We start from the raw sequence: 17,923 nt of genomic DNA, 5'->3' as shown, positions 1-17,923 counted from the left end.
CCAAGTTGATTACATCCTGTTTTTTTTTTTTTTTTGAGATATAGAACCGACTAGGGTCAATAGAAAATACCATTTAAAAATAAGTGCAGTAGAAATCCTGGAAATAAACGACACTTTCTGCAAAAAAACAGATATAAACAAACTTCATTCATTCACCTCTCAGTAACCATCAGGGTCACGAAGGATCCGGAGCCGAGAGCGGGAAGGTTAGGGATGTGATGAGAGATTACAGTGCGTCACGATGATGCATGATGGTCTGTTGTAAGGCAGAATTCATACACAATCACATCCTGATTAAAACCTAGTGTGGTGATTGAACCTTATAGAATGGACCCTAATTTGACCTTTAAATTAGCGGCTAATCCTAGAGGTTTGCATACTTTTGCCACTCACAGTCAATAATGGATCATTTCTCTCAATAAATAAGTGACCAAGATTTTTGTGTCATTTGCTTGATTGGGATCGCTTTGTTTGGGTGGTGGCCCATCCTTGGAGGGTTGGGGTCAGAGCACAGGGGACCCTTACTCAACAGGGGCAGTGGTAGCTCAAGTGGTTAAGGCTCTGGGTTGTTGATCGGGGTTCAAGCCCCAGCACTACCAAGCTGCACTGCTGGGCCCTTAAGGAGAAGCCTTATCACCACACATACATTACAGCACAGTGGAATAGTTTTCTTCACATATCCCACCTGAGGGTCAGAGCGCAGAGGCAGCTTTCATAAAGCACCCCTGGAGCAAAGAGGGTCAATTGCTCAATTGCCCAACAGTGGCAGCTTGTAGTGCTGGTGCTTGAACCCTGAGAACCTTAACCACTTGAGCTACCACTGCCCCTGTTGAGTAAGGGTCCCCTGTGCTCTGACCCCAACCCTCCAAAGATGGGCTACACAAAGAAAGAATGTATATGTGACAAATAAAGACGTATGTGATGATCATGTTTATGCAGAAATACAGAAAACTTTTCCTGCACAACTGTAGGTGTAACTTAGCATAGCCAAGCAGTATAACACCATGTTTTTTGGGAGGTGGGAGGAACCCAAACACAGGGTGCAGTTCACAAGGCCCTGGACATGTTAGAGGGCAATAATACCTGCTGCATCACTGCATGAATGTTACAGACACCCTGCTTTCTGTCTCTGTGACGTGAAAGCTTTAAAAAGAGAGTCAGTGCCATGACAATGAATAAAAGTGATCGCCAATATAAACATAAACCATAGATCATTTGTACATCATTCATTTCATCCAAGAATTTCCCCCCCTCATAGGATCAATAAAGTATATCTATCTGAGATGAGTGTTAGATCAGATTCAAGCAAACTACAAAAACACAAGGAGAACATCAGGAAATTTGAACTTTTTGTTTTTAATTCACACCCATTACTAATCCACTATGTTAGAATGGCACATCAGCGTCACTCCCCCTACGTTCCTATGTTGCTTGTACTTCTGTACACACTATAAAAAGTCTATAAATAATGCTTTAAAAATCAAGTGGGCCACTCTCTCCGCCACCGTCCACTACTGACCAGCTCGGACTCGGACATTTTTTTTTTTTTTTTTTTTTAAATACAAAAAAGGCCCATAATGCATTTTCTACACAGTTCAGAAAGAGGCATTAAAATACATGGTCTGATGTCTGTAAAGCACTTCAGAACTAAAGGACAGAACAGAACGAGAAATAAAGTACAGATGATGGTTCAACAAAAAAAAAAAAAGAAAGAAAAGAAAACAAAAACAAAACAGTTCATTTAGACACAAGAACAACACAATGCCAAAGTACCACTGACACAAAATGTGAATTCTTCAATTTAGCATTTCATAGAAACAAATTTGCAAACTTGAAGTAAACAAATAGAATATATACACTGAGGTAAAAATACATTGGTCTTTGAAGGAGGTATTTTTTTTTTTTTTCCTCTGGATTACTTTCTGACCTTTTTTTTTCTTTTTTTTAAACTAATTAAGCCTTTCACCATTTTTTTCTTCTTTTAAGAATTTCCTTAAAAACCAAAACGATGCAAACATTAGAAATCAGTCACATGCAGTGCATCATTCTATATGGAATACAAAACACAATATAGTCAAACTTAGGCACCAAATAAAAACTTGATAAAGCTTTCTTCTTCCTTTCCATAATGTACGCACACACACACACACACGCGCACACACACACACGCGCGCACACACACAAAATGAAAAGCACCTTGGTTGGCTCCGCAGTCCTTTAATGACCCAGACTCCTGCTTTCTCCATGGCGGTCTGTTTCCCTTTAAATCAAAAACCCCTGCTGCACCGTTTCATTACCTACCCACGTGATTTTTGGTGCTACCGGGCCACCGTCCCTCCAGGATCTTTCTCACAGTGTCCGGATGTTGGCATAGATAAAGAATCGAACTGTAAATAAATAACCTGGCAAACGCCAGTAGAAAGCCTGAGGACCGTGTCGCCGTACACATTTGCATAACGCACTAACCCGCCCTCTTCAACACGGGCGTGACCTTTATTGAAACTGCTCAGCGAGTCGTGCTCTAATTGGGGACACACCAATTGATAGGAATGTGGAGTTTTTCCTCAAAGTTTACGCTCACGTCTGCTGCATTCGGGAGAGATATCTACCTTTCCAGAATTATTCTACTTAGAAAAAAGAAAAAAAAAAAAGGCATGAATTAAACTGAGTTAGTCTTTTGTGCAAATATCTGTGCATGGTTGCATGAAAAAGCTGCATAATGCACCATAAAAAAGCAAAAACACACAGCAACTGAACAGCAGACGGTTGTGCAGGAGTCTGGGCCATGTAACAGGACCCCTAATGAAAACACTGTCGGTTAAAATCACCCGGGATGAGTGGATCCCCGCCCATGTTCAAGGGTGCAGATGGGTTCGGAGGCACAGAAGTAAGTGACATCGAGAGCAGAAGAGCGGGAGAGAGGTCGAGGAGCCCGACAGCCCGTGCTTTCCTACTGTTCGTAACGCCGCGCTAAATGATATGAATAAATCTCCTAGCTACAACAAGACGCTATGCAGTGAGGGAGCGAGTGTTACAGGGAGAGTCCTCTCGCTCTCACCCGCTCGCATGGAACCAGAGGTGCAGCGGTATGGATTTCCTGTTAAAAGTCATAGCTGGTGTGGTTTGACCTGTCAAGGCCAGGAGGATACCTGCATGTCACTGTGAGAAAATACCTGGATATGCATGTTTTCGCGTCAAAATAGGTCACTGCTGAATCCGTAAAGAAAAAAAGGCTGCTGGTGATTTAAGACAGAAATGTGTCGGACGAAAAAACATCTGCGGTGGCACGATGAAATCGATTTCCCAGAAAGGATGATTACACTCGCCTTCGATGGACCTTAGCAATAATAAATGACCCAAATCTCATTTTCTTCCCTTTTAGACTGTATGATACAACACCCTCTCTGGAGGGGATGTGCTCTATTCCCTGACCATCCTGGGGGTTCACACGGACTCTTTTGACCAGTTGTACGTGCCACAGGGCCACCAAGCTGACAGACAAGTTACATACACTTAGATACTTATTTACAATGTACATATTTATACACACTTCCTCCATCATACATTTACTTCACTCAGGACGTTTCTCAGCATATAACAGGAATTGTTTTCGGAAAGGGTGAAACAAACAAAAAAAAAGTGACCGATCGCTGTACTGGAGCAGAAAAGGGAAGTCAGAGTCTTGTCATTATTTTTTAAATGACATCAAATCCATTGCATGTATGCCAGTATCCAAAAAAAAAAAAAAAAAAAAATGTTGTCATACTTTTGTCTAAAAACCAGCGGACTGATATTTCATACGTATCTGATGTGCTAGAGCACATGTGCAAATAACCAAATTGAGCAAAACCTGAGGTGAGAAGAGCGACAAAAAGAAGAAAATAAATATCAAGGGTACTACCTGGTGAAAGCATGTTTTTGTCCAAATTGCAATTCAACACTTGAAAGGTTGTCCTAGATATATTTTAAAAAGCTCTGTGGAACGACAAACACTTCAGGAGTGGGCTGAATGCTATCCTTTTCAAATTTTGCAAACTAAATGACCGAATCATTGTGAGAACTGAAATCCTTTTTTTGCTCCTATACAGAGGCAGAAAATGCAGCAATTTTGCCTTAAGACACAATCAATCAGGGAAATAAAAGGCAACACAAATGAACATCCATTTGCCACACTAATAAACATGCAGTGTGTGTTTTGTCTAATGAAAGATTATTTCTCTCTCTCTCCCTCTCGCTCCCCCTCCCCATTGTTTTGGCTGTAGGGTAGAAAAGCTCGTGTCTAATCAGTATAATCATAGCACAGGAATGCACTGTAAACATGCCATGCTATTCACAGGCCATGTTGGCCACTGGTTGCTAATTATGCTTCAGTTTAAAGTGTGTGTGTGTGTGTGTGTGTGTGGGGGATAAAAAGAGCATGCGAGTACCATGCTTCATCCGGCAACGATCCAGCCTTAAACAGGATGCTTAAAGAGAAAGCGGACATTACACGGTCATCCCAATAACTGGATTTAATTCAGATTAAATCACAGCACTGCTGAATTTAGTTTCTATAACAAGAGAGCTGGCTGCACAGTTAACATGCTTGTCTTAACACGTTTATACAGTGACTGGTATGATGGGTGATTCATATAAATGGAAAAGTGTGTGTTTACTTAGCTTTTATTTTTTTAAGGAAGGAGACTCCAAGACAAGGAGCTTCCGACAAAAACTTGTTAGAACATGAAAGGTAGCTATAAAGGGACGTGTAGTAAAAAAATGGCGATCGTAAAGTTCCGGGAAAAGAATCAAATTTTACGCCAGCTCCTCACCGAGCCACTGAAAGTTTTCCTACAGAACGTGATCGCATTTAGCTTTGTGTCTCTGACTGTCAGCTTATTCGTGTGGCAAAGACGACGTCCTTCTTCAGATACCACGAAGAAAACTGCTAGATTTGTTGCTACATTGAATCCTCGCAATTCAACAGAACATTAACCCTACGGTAAAAACATCACCGCTCTTCTTTCCTCAACGAAACAGGAACAACCACTGCTGTTGGTCCCTTAAGGCTTGCTCAATGGAGATCTGAAGCAGTCAACAGGATTATTTTTTTTCTTAAACTTTACATTCTACACACACACACAAAGAGTTGCCATAAAATGTTGGAAAATCTATGGCTTAGTAAAGATCTATTTGCTCTATAGATAAATGAATATATCCCATCATCTTTGCAACACTGAAAACAGAGAGTACCATAGACCATTTTTTTTTTTTTTTTTGAGAAAGACCATTTTTACACGGCAACTTGAGTAATGCTGATGTGATCGGCTTCAATGTTTTTATTCAGTCATACTGCTTGTAGGGTTTTTTTTTTTAAAATCCATTTCTTTATTTTTTTTATTTTTTATTATTTTTCATTTTTGTCTTCTGCATTAAGCGCCAGTCTGTGAGAGTAGCTCAGTTTATCCGAATCTGTGTGCCAGTTAGGAGCTATAGAGAGTGCGTTTGAGGGGAAGGGACGACGACGACGACAAAAGGCCCGACACGGCCAGGTCTGAGAGCATCCTCTGTCCAGATCATTGTGTCAGGGAGGAGCGAAGATGCGACAGTCGATCCTCAGCAACACGGGGGATGAACTGAGGTCTGAGCTGAAACGTCCCTCTGTGTGCGTTGAAGATGATCATGAAAAGGAGATAGATGATGTAAAACTGAAGAAATGGCACCAGCAAGTTGTGTGTGGTGGCCCCTTGCTAACGTTCGCTGCGTGTGCATAATAAAGACTGACTCCATGACAGACTCGTCCGCGAGCCTGGACGAAGGTGGCGCTCGGTCTTGCTTTCTTTCTTTCTTTTAGTCGGACAGCGAAAGGTGAAGGGGCCGAGCCACAGCATGAGGGAACGTTGGTTTAAAGCAGTGGCACTTTCCGGTAACACCTGGCTTGGAGGGCACGGATGCCATTGTAGCTGTTGAAGCTGTTGTAACTGTTGCCGTAGTAACAGAACATATCAAGATATAAAATATAGGATAGGATTTCTCTATATTGCATATGTTGCAGCATGTTTGCCAAGACTGAATGAGGTCATGTCCAGTTTGTTTGGAAAAAAAAAGAAAGAAAGAAAGAAGAAGAAGAAGAAGAAGCAAAAAATAAGTTAGAAAATAAAAACAAGTGTTGAGGAAAGAGAGAAAACACAAGGTGCAAATTCACTATAGAGATAAACGTCTCCAGCAAATCTCATCTCTCCGCCGCTAACAGGAAAATAAAAAGTACCTGATCATTAAAATGACCTTCACTGCTAAAGTCAATCATTCAAAGCTAAAGGAAATAAAATAAAGGAAAATCCAAACAAGCCTTCATTCTTAGTGCTCGTGTCCTCCCTCTCGTCCTCTCCCTCGCGCACGGAGGACGCAAAGTCTTAATGCAATAATCATGGAGAATCAGAAGAATGAGCGTGAACATTATAATGAACAGATATTAAGAACAAAAATCGAACGAACAAAGAAACAAAAATGAATAATATGCCAAGGTGTGTAGCTCTCCCAGAGCTCGCAGGCCTACATTTTAATCCCCTCCTGCTGGCTGAGCTGAGAGAGAGTCTTCTTGATGCGCAGGGCGGTGAGGCGGGCGGCTCCATTGGCGTACCAGCATTCTCGCATGATCTTCGCCATCACCCGCAGAGCCTGAACACAGCAAGACACAGAGACATTCGGGTGAGACTCATAGGAACAGACAAGGTATAAAACCCCGTTAATGTCAAGTGCAAAAGTTTGTGCATCCTTAAAAAAACTTTTACTTCAATTTTATAGCAGCAAAACAATAAGTGTATTAGATTTCACTGATGCTACCAAATTATCACTGTATGCTAAATGATACTTGTGGCAAGTGCAGACATTTTATCATTTCTTTCCAATTTCACTGAATTTCAGAGACACTGTACCGGCCTCTATATTTATAACTTAATCTACTTACAGAAAAAAAAAAAAAACAATACTGCAGTCAGGACTAACAAAACCCAAACTCCACACAAGACTCCATTTCCCACAATGCACTCTCACTTCCTCATTCCCAGTCAAGAGACTTCTGATCAGACACACCTATGCTCAATCTATCTCTCGCGCTCTCACCCACTCTCTTGCTCTCTCTCTCTCTCTCACTTGCTCTCACTCACTCTCTCATTCACGCTCACTCTCTCGCTCACTCACTCTCTCGTTCTCTCTCCCTCACACACTACCTCTCTCTCTTGCTCTCACTCACTCTCTCATTCACGCTCACTCTCTCGCTCTCTCTGTCTCACTCACTCTCACTCACTCTCATTCTCTCTCCCTCTCACTCACTCTCTCATGCACGCTCACTCTCTCGCTCTCTCTGACTCACTCTCTCTCTCACTCTGTCTCGCTCACTCTCACTCACTCTCATTCTCTCTCCCTCACACTCTCTCTCTCTCTCACTCACTCTCTCATGCACGCTCACTCTCTCGCTCTCTCTGACTCACTCTCTCTCTTGCGCTCACTCACACTCTATCTCTCTCACACCCTCTCTCTCTCTCTCTCTCTCTCTCTGTCACTCACATTCTATCTCTCTCTCACATACACCCACACTCTCAGTCACTACACACCCAATTCACAATCAGTCCTGTCAAACTCTGTTCTTTGCTAATGCTTTCCTGCTTTGACCTTGTCTTTGTTTCCCCCCCCAGTCTTTTTTATTGTTCAACAGTCGCAATATTAATTGTTCACTTTTACAATGATATATCAAGAAACAAATCAAAAGCACATTGGAATCAAACAATTACTGAACAGTCCTGTTCATTCACACCATTTTCATATACTGCCAAAAATTATGTTTTTTTGTTTTTTCTCCTTTTTCTTTTTTCATGTCTCCAACATGCTCTCATATTTACTCATTTCAGTCATCCCATCAAGCTGGTCTTTCAGATCTGGGGTTTGGGGGCACTTCCATGTGTGTAAAATCATCCTGGCTGCTTAAAATGCATCTTTTGCTATGTTGGGTACCACTGTCTTATCTCCACTTGACCTTGTTTTTGTGCCTAGTTACCCATGTTTAAAATCATTCATATTAAAGCTGCCCCACCTGCACTTGCACCTCTTAATAGCCTCCTGGCAAGTTTTTTAATGAATGTAATTCAGTTCTCCGTTAACAATGGGAAATGACCTATCACACTGATTATCGGCATTAGACTCCGTCTCGTCACCTGAGATAGCAGTCGCTTACGGCATTTAAGCCTGTTAGTGCTTCACTCGACCGCTCTCTGCTCACATGAACATCACTGACAAAATAAAAAAGCAAATGGTTAAAGTGCTGAACGGAAGGTTGAAGGTTTTAAGCCGTGGAACTGCCATGCTGCCACTGTTGGGCCCTTGAGCGAGACCCTTAAGTTGTAGTAGCTCAAGTTGTTAAGGTTGTTGATCGTAAGATCGAGGTTCAAGCCCCAAAACAGCCAAGCTGCAACCATTAAGCGAGGCTTCCATCACTCATTTACTAAAACAACACAGGTATTACTGTCACAAGATAATTAGTCAGAATCAGACTTATTTTTTAATCATTTGTGGTTGTTTCTCAGAGCTTTAGCCACAGTGACAGTTGACGGGAATTCCCACACCGCTACATGTATTAGTTAAATGTTGCACCTCCCTTTTATGAATGTGGTCTAAATATTCCCTATGTCATAATAGTGGAGTCTGACCTGTTCAGCATCATCTGAGCGGTTGGTAGCACCCTACCCCTGCACCCACACACAAGTGTCATAGTGGAAACTTTCTACTTTATTTTGACCCTGACCTGCTGGGGACACGGAGGCTTTCCGGTTAGCAGCATCGCCTCCAGGGTTGTGGGTGTATGTGGAGTTTGTATGTTCTTCCTACGTTTCTGGGGTTTCCTTTGGGTACTCCGGTTTTCTCCACTGACTGAATAAAATCTCTAAATTGGCTTTAGTGTGTGAATGGGTGTGTTGAATTGTGCACAATTGTGCCCTGTAATAGCACCCAGTCCACTGGAATAGAATCTCTAGGTTCCCTATGACCCTGAGTAGAATAAGCGGTACAGAAAATGGTTGAATGGACAGATAAATGGATTAATTTTTGGCCTTTATATATATATATATTTTTTTTTAATTCTACAGTTTGATAAAAATGTTAAAACAGCATTACAGTACTTTTTAATTAAACTCCATTATTTATTGATTGATTTTTTATTACTAAACTTTTATTAAGCTCTGAGGATGCAGTAAAGCGAATACAAGAACAGATTCTTCTCTTTCCTTGCCCGCAGTAACACCTGAGCTCAAATAAATTATGAATGTTGTTGATACGAAGTGTACGGTGAGTGAGGTGAACACATGCCTGTAGAATAGGCACAGAACTGACCAAACCGATATCAACTTTTTTGATTCTTGTGCACTTTGGACTTCAGCTCAAGGCAGCAGAAGGCTTCGCTGCAGATATTACCACACTTCTTCAGGTGATACACTTTCTACAGGTTGTCCAGAAAAGTCAGGGACCAGCGAGAATATGTCGATCAGACATGTCGATATGCATATTGTGGAGCTAGATCCACAAAAAATATGAAAAATTCAGAGCGCAAGGGCGAACATGAAGAATAAATAAATGCAAAATGAAGGAGATGTAGCTTTATGCTCATTGGCTCCTGACTTTTCAGCACCCTCATGGATTTAATGGACCCAAAAAAAAAAAGAAGAGAGAACTGATCACTTTGACTTCATATCACATTCAGTACATCTCACATTCCTGCTGAAAGAAATGTGACGTCAGTGTAGGTTCGTACGCTGTAGGAGACCAGCAGAAGCAAGCTGGATAAGCTGGTATAATAAGGCATAAGGTATGGTTGCTTTCATGCAAATTAATTAGTCACACCATCATTTCACTCACAGCTAGCAAATATTTAAGAGATGCATAAGTCCGAACAACATCAGCAACAGAACTATAACGATCAGGCTATAATGATAATCGGATAACTTGAGCACAATTTAAAAATAATAATAATAAACATAATGGTGCATTGCTTGAGTTATATAAAGCATGCAATTATGTTCTGGACTGTGTCCTTGAAAAAAAAAAATATTATTGCTTTATCTGAAATGCTGCAGCCTGTCAGAGAATGGAGAGCGTTCAAGTTATTCCAGCAGACAAGCAATTTCACTGGGGAATGCTAAGAAAGAAAATAAAAAATTAACCTGAAGTATGAGTCATAGTTAAGAATCTTCTTCTTCTTTCACCTCTCTCCACCTATCCCCATCTTCTGCATCCTCAACACTTGCACCTTCAACTTCATATCCTCATTTATCACACCCATATACCTCCTCTTTGGCCTTCCTCTTTGCCTCCTGCCTGGCAGCTCCATGTCCAACATTCTCCTACCAATATACTCACTCTCCGTCCTCTGGACATGTCCAAACCATCTTAATCTGTCCAACAGGAGCTGTCCCTCTGATGTACTCGTTCCTAATCCTGTCCAACCTCTTCACTCCCAAAGAGAACCTCAACATCTTCAGCTCTGCTACCTCCAGCTCTGACTCCTGTCTCTTCCTCAGTGACACTGTCTCTAAACCATACAGCATGGCCGGTCTCACCACTGTCTTGTATCACCTTCCCCTTGATTCTCGCCGATATTTTTCTATCACACTATGAGTCATAGTTAAAAAAAGAAAACAGGCTATTAAAAACAGACCAGTGTCCTGGTCATCATTAAGCATGTGGACCATTTCATACCATTAAAGCCTTTTGCCCTGTCACTATGACAATATATATATATATATATATATATATATGCGTGTGCATCTATATTATTCCTCAAAATATTAATATATTCATAAATCAGAAGGTTTTCTTTGAAATTCTATATGAATCCTATCAATATGTCACTGGAAACGGTCAGCAGAAATAGCAAGGTTATTTTGTTTGTACCTGCCCGCAATATTTCCAAATAAATTGAACTTGTTCAATTTCCCAAAATATAATGTAAAAAATAAAAACACAATTTAAACCACCATAGTCCAGGCTGCTACTCCGGGCACTATAAATACATCATTCTTAGTCCCGTGAGCTTCATGTGCTCACACTTGGATACAAGTAAATCCCTTCGCACACCTTTAGAATCAGCCAGATGCTCTGAAAACTTTCTGAAAAGCCCACACACAAACACACAAACACAAAAAACACATGAATAATACTCCATGTTTGTATCAGTTACATTCCTAATATATAGCATGGGTTTGGAAAGCTTTCAGACCATTGGGATTATTTCTTATTCTTATTATTCACTTTCTGAATCATTTACAGTATTAGAAATTCCATTTTAAATGAATTGTTTTGGCTATTAATCAACCCATAATTTAAAAAAAAAGAGCTTTTTTAGAAATCTTTGCAAATGTATTAATAATCATCTTCTTAACATATTCAGACCCTTAGGCAGTAGTTTGAAGAGTTTCTTGGGTAAGTCTTTTCGGTTTGGGTAACTTCTCTCATTCTTCCTGGCACATCCCCTCCAGTTCAATAAGATTAGATGGGTAGCATCTGTGAGCTGTTATCTCTCCACCGGTCTCTCCACAGCTGTTCTCACAAGGGTAGGCTATGACTGGGCCACTCAAGGACATTCAGAGACCTGTCCTAAAGCCTCTCCTGTGCTGTCTGTACACTTTGGACTGTTGACATACAGTAAAGTGAACCTGAGATGAGTCTGGACTTTGACTGCAATATTCCTTCCTCCAATTCTAACACTGACAAATACCCCTAGAGCATGATACTGGCATCACCATGCTGCTCTGTAGGGATGGTATTAACTAGTTGATTGGCCGGAGCTGGTTTTTTGCCAGGCACAGCGATTGAATTTCAACTCACAAAAAGTTCACTTTTTGTTTCAACAGACCAGAATTTTTTTTCTTCTTATGCTCTCCGAATTTTCCGAAATGGAAGTCTCTCCTGAATAAATGGCCTTACTGAGTTCCTTCCATCTTTCCACTCTACCAGACTGATAAAGAGTTTCTGAGATGGACGTCCTTCTGGTAGAATCCCCCACATCTGCGGCGGTCTCCTGAAGCCAGGTTCTTGATCGCCTTCTTAAGAAGACCCTTCGAACCTGGTTACTGAATAGGGACCAACTATAAGAAGGGTTCTGTGGTCCTGTCCTGTGGACACAGTTTTTGTCTGACATGCACTATGTCCTCTCCTATTCTCACACATCCCAAAGGTACTATAATGGACTCAGATCAAGACCTGTGAAGTACACTAAACTCATTACCATGTTCATGGAACCAGTTTGAGATGACTTGTTATAGAGCAGCCATTCGAAGATGGGTAGAAGGTATGCACATGACCACTAACAATACTAAAGACTCAAGGCTGTAACGTTCATATGGTATTAACTGGTTTTAAAGGGAACAATGTCAAACACTTCCCAAACCATTACACCACCAGCGGCCTGGACTGTTAACACAATGCAGAGGCTGGCTCCATGAATTCATGCTGCTGATGCCAAATTCTGACCCTACCATCTGCATGGCATGGCAGAAACTGAGATACATCAGACGTGGTTCAGTGTCCAATGTGCAACTATACAATTTTAGTGAGCAGTTTGTTCAGTGTAGCCTGAGAGTCCTTTTCTTGGGTGAAATGAGTGGACCTGAGTGAACGGACACAAAATCCATGACTAATCTTTTAAACCTACCATATAAATGTGACACCAACCTTCAAAGTGAACTTTTTTGAGGGAGCTTGAATAAAATGAAAAATGATCGACTGATGGGATGGATGTATATGCATGAAGTCTGGTTACTCTCGCAGGACGGAAACCTGTCTGTCTGTCTGTATGACTGTCTGTCAGTCTCTGGAGATGAAAATGTAACTGACATCTACTACACACATACTGTGGTGCCACAGAATAACCGACTGAGCGAAAAGAAAGGATAATCCATGACCCCAAACCCCCCCCCTGATTACCTGATATCGTGCTTGAAGCTAAATGAGCGATGGCAAGAAATCATCTTCATGAAAAGTGAAAAATCTGGAACAATGATTTATGCTGGCATGGCGGTAGTACAGCTTCTATGGTTAAACATTAATTTCTTCATTGACATTCAGTCCCGTCCCTGGAACACTGGGAGCATGGCGGGAATACATATCGGATGAGACACGAGTTCATGGCAAGGGCGCCGGACACATTCATACACACCTAGCAACAATTTGCGAATTCCCTCTGGGATTAATAAAGCTTTCTTACCTTGGACTGTTCTTTCTATCTATCCGTCTGTCTATCTGTCTGTCCGGCTGTTGTTTACAGGTTGACATCCTGTTAGCTTACCTTGGTCTTATTATAGGTTGGAAAATCAGCAGCCGAGCCAGCACTTTTTGCGAAAAACATCAGGGCAGCTCGTAAATAAAGTCTAACTAGCTGATGAGGTTTCCCGCTTTGGAAATACGGAAAGGTAAATAATAAATATGGTTTCCAAGGAAGGCAATAAAATGTCTCCATGCATGAGATTATTAATGTTTATATGAAATCATGTTTGGTTATCATTTATAGCGTTTTATTTTCAAACTACTTTAACCTTCCCCTTAGAGGTAATAAAATTAGAGCACTTCAAGAGGCAGCAGTGATCTCTGCTTGAGAGCTTCCACGAGAAATATTCTGTAATCACCAATAAATTGAGTGCATTTCAGGCATAAAATATAGAGGGGGAAAAAAAAGGTAGTGCCACACGGTGTTACAGCATGTCAAGGATATGGAGTTTCTCGTTTGTCTCGACATGGTGCAACACCCAGCCATAATGCACAAACTGTGGTCAATTCAGAACGAGCTCCTTGGAGAGGTCATTAAAACACCGGGCGTCTTCACCATCCCTGGTTTAAAAAGTAGCTCCGGTGAAGCAAGAGTGTGTAAATGTAATCTCAGGACTTTCGCTGTCCCAGCAAGCCTGAGACAGCCGTGGCTAAGACACCTGCATGTGTGTGTGTGTGTGTGTGTGTAGGCGGCCGAGTCGTAAACACAGGCAGAAAGCACCATCTGCTTACATTACTCTACCAAACGCTGCAGACGTCATGCGCTAAATCACACGCCACAAACACTGCAGGCGATCAGCCAGGTTTTACAATCAACTCGTCTAGGAAGCACAGCAATGTGGCGTTAGTCAATTTGAGGCTCTCGGAAGAACAAAAAACGAAAAAAACAAAAAATATGAAAGAGATCGAGGTCGAGCAGACGCTGATTAGATTACGGAATTGCATTACGGCGAATTAGGCCTAATGTAATTGTGTCTCTTTTCCGTGTAATAAAAAGGACACTAATAAAGGTGCAGTGGAGGACGCGGCTGCTGTGGGCTTGATGGATGGCAAACGATTGAGGGAGGAAATTTGAGAGAGCTCAAAAGGCTGCAATCGCTCTCTCTCTCTCTCTATTTCTCTCTCTCCCTCACACACACACACCTCTCCTGGGGGCTGCGGTTTGGCTCAAACGTTTGGCTCTGATAACAGCAATAAACACACACGTAGGAATTTCTCTCGTCTCCAAACTGCACACCACTTAGATGTCTCCCGAAAGCTGAGGGTTGTTAGTAATCGTGGAGGAGATGTGTCTCACAGCAGCAAGCCTCGCGCTGTGGAATAAAGGGGAGCGGCAAAAAAAAAAAAACACTTGGTAAGTATGTAGGAGCGACGACGTACCTCGCAGCTCTGCCATCTGTTGGGAATGTTGGGCCGTAATTTCTGCTCGCACACCACCTTCCTCATTTCCTCCACTGATGGATCTGACTGCACCAGATCGTAATACGGCAACTGGTAGTCTTCATGAATGCCTGGAGGACGAAGGAGATGATTCAACGACAGGTTACGACATAAATCCAGGCTGGTTTTTAGCCATTTAGGTTAAATATCGTGTCGAAACCTGACTTCATTACATGCTACGCGAGGTGGCTAAAAATAAATCAAAAACACAGAGAGGGATGATATCATCTGTCTCATGTGCAATCAAAGAGCAAACAGGAATATGAAAAAAATGGTCATTTAACTGAAGTACCTCCAATCGAGCATCTGCTCGCGATTTCCCAGAAGACTAAGCCCATGGCGTAGATATCTGCTCGCTTGAATGACTCGAAATGTTTCATATTTATTGAATCGTCAAGGACCTCAGGGGCCATGTACCTGTTGGGAGACAGTTTGGAGAATTTAATTAGGACACACACAGAAACAATATGACTTCAGATTCAGACTCTGGCTCTGTAATGACAGCAAATTCTGCTGAAAGTATCTAATTAAAAATAATACACATGCTCCTGAAGCCCATTTTGAATAAATGGGGGTCTGTTGTTTAGACCACTGGAACACAGACAATAATGCATTTCATTAGACTCCATTATCCTGTAAATGACAAAATGCGTGTTATTACCAGTTAGAGTTCTGGGTCGCTCAGTGACATGTTAAGAGTGCTAATACTTTAGTGGTTTTCACACTAGGCACGTTGGCTATGGTTCGAGTCAAAACGTATGAAATGTCCTGCTGTAATTAACAAACAATAACAAGAGTTAGCAAATTGTCGTCTTAAAACAAATCGGTGCCTGAAAATCAACTACCACTTCATGTTTCACACCAACCTGTCCGATTTATTTATTTTTTTTATTCCAGCATTTCCCATTTGACACTTTTCCTAATGAAACTTTTTTTTTTTTTTTAATTAAAACAGCACTAGACATGAGAGTGTGACCAAAATCAGTATGACCAAAAGTATGCGCACACCTGACCATCACACTCACACATGCATGCTTGCTGAATATCACTTTCCACATTTAGTCCAGATTTGCTGTTACAATGATGCGCTCCACTCTTCTAGGAAAGCTTTCCATTAGAGGGTGGAGTGTGGATGTGGGCATTTGTGATCATTAAGCAGCATTAAGGGCATTAGTGAGATCAGACACTGATGTTGGAATGATGAGAAGGTGACGGGACGGTGTTCCAGTTCATCCTAAAGGAGTCAGTGTGCAGGACTCTCGTTATCATCAACTCCAACCTTCACAAACCATGTCTTCCTGGAGCTCACTTTGTGTTTTGACATGTTTAGTGAACTCTAAAGCATGTTCAGACATCCTAGTCAAACCTCTGGCCATGTGGTGTAATTAAGAACAGATTTAAAAGCGAAACACTGCATGTAAGCTAAACAAAAGAGAATTGTTTTTCCAGTAGGGGTGGGGTTTGGTATAAGATAATCGCAAGGCTCAGTTGGAGTTTCCCTGCGAGGAAGGAAGGGCGTCAACTCGGTTAATCTCTCCAGATTCAAAGCAGGGTGAAGTCACTGCTGCCAATCCAGACTCGACACTCCACAGCCGAGAGAGGCGGAGCTAGGGCCGTGAGCCCAGACGGTGCCCGTCTCTCACCTGATGCTTCTGGCTCGGTCAGCAACCGAGCAGCCGGTGCCAGAACTCTCAGTGATCCTCTCTCAGAGACCAGCCTTGCTAAATATCTCGATATGCCTCGCTGATCTGTCCTGCAGGCCACACGGTTACGTTCGTTCACGGTGTCCTCTTGACTTCGAGTGTTTACAGCGACTATCCTCGCAAAGCGGTTTCGGCGTGTGCCAGCTTGCTAAAGTGAGTGAGAATGGCGCTCAGCAGTGGTGTGGATCTGACAAGCAGGCAAACTGTTCCTCTGGCTCGTCTGAAGAGTCAGGACTTGACACCACAGAAAACGCTCGAGACGATGCCATGCGCCGTGGAACGCCACACTGCTACCATGACACTCTCCAGCAGTCACTTAATGCCCAAGAGACACGAAGCCAAATTGCTGTGCATTTCCAAGGCCTGCTGACTGAAAGGCAGAATATCAAGCTTTTGAACTGCAGCCTCCCACGGGTTCATTAAAAAATTCAATTATCTATGTGACTTATCAATGAAAGAACAACAGCACACACAAAAATCTGCCCATTGTGCTCGTTTTCAGGGAGGGCAGGTTTAAAAAAATAACGCCGCCGTTCCTTTCAAAATGATGGAAAAAAAAAAAAAAGAACTCCAACTAGTTCTCTGAAAGCAGAGAGCAATGTGAAGTGTGTGTGTGTGTGTGAGAGAGAGAGAGAGAGAGAGAGTGTGTCCTGCAGTGGAGAGACGCTGTATTTGTATTAGCTGTGTGTTACTTTGCTGTGATTCACACGTTTGGCTGTCTTCTCCTCATTCACCCGCTGCTTCTTCTCCTCATTCGCTACCCGCGTGCTATAAAAGAAACCGAAAACTACCGAGAGACAAAATGGCTTTCTGTTGAGAACAGAAGTGCGTTTGGACCTCATTAGCTACACCGAAGTGCAGGAGTCACAAACTAACCATCAAAACAACCGCAGGTGGACGATCTGCTCCTGTCAAAACATTTCACAATGGTAAGTGCATCTCCAAAAAAAAAGTGTCCAGTGTGTTTCCTAAGCTTTGAAGTAAACAATGAAGCCCAACAGGATTCGTAATTATAGGAAGATATAATCAGAGGGGTGGTGTGATGAAGCGCAATTACTGTTGATTATTTTCCAACAACAGCATGGCCATGAAGACATATATTTTTTTTCCTTATATTTCAAAGCGATTCTCCTACAATAATTCATAGCACCGAGTGTGCTATACTTCTTAAACATCACAGGCTTTCATTTATGAATGAATGAAACATCATTAACATTTAAAGTTATATTAAATGTTTAAGGAAATATCATTAATGTTAAAGGAAAATGTTCACAATCCTCCAGTTCAATCCCTCCAGGATATGGTGCTTTTGTGATATCAGAAATTCATGCAAAATCAAGTCAACTCTAACATATTGTGAGAAGCTTGAAACTTTTTTCTGCAGCTTTCATCCACAAACACACGTTCAGCCAAAGCCTTCTTCCATTCCAGGAAGTTGAACATGAGTCTTCACTAGTAGGAGAAATGCTGTGCTTGAAATTTCACAAAAGTTT

The 17,923-nt window shown here is 41.8% G+C and overlaps 1 protein-coding gene across 1 annotated transcript in view; it reads right to left on the bottom strand.

Moving 5' to 3' along the window:
* Positions 1–1,336: 1,336 nt before the first annotated feature.
* tgfbr1b (transforming growth factor, beta receptor 1 b) overlaps positions 1,337–17,923 on the bottom strand; it is an 82,986-nt gene continuing 66,399 nt past the window's right edge. Inside the window, exons 7-9 of the mRNA XM_058385737.1 lie at positions 15,020–15,144; positions 14,668–14,798; positions 1,337–6,657 (exon numbers count right to left, since the gene is read on the bottom strand). Of these exons, the coding sequence (XP_058241720.1) occupies positions 6,532–6,657; positions 14,668–14,798; positions 15,020–15,144 (382 nt within the window). The 3' untranslated portion in view covers positions 1,337–6,531. The remainder of the gene's footprint in view (positions 6,658–14,667; positions 14,799–15,019; positions 15,145–17,923) is intronic.

Source organism: Hemibagrus wyckioides, linkage group LG01 (genome assembly GCF_019097595.1).
Source record: "Hemibagrus wyckioides isolate EC202008001 linkage group LG01, SWU_Hwy_1.0, whole genome shotgun sequence".
NCBI lineage: Eukaryota > Metazoa > Chordata > Actinopteri > Siluriformes > Bagridae > Hemibagrus > Hemibagrus wyckioides.
Note: the sequence above shows the minus strand (reverse complement) of the source record. Positions and strands in the feature narration are given on the sequence as shown.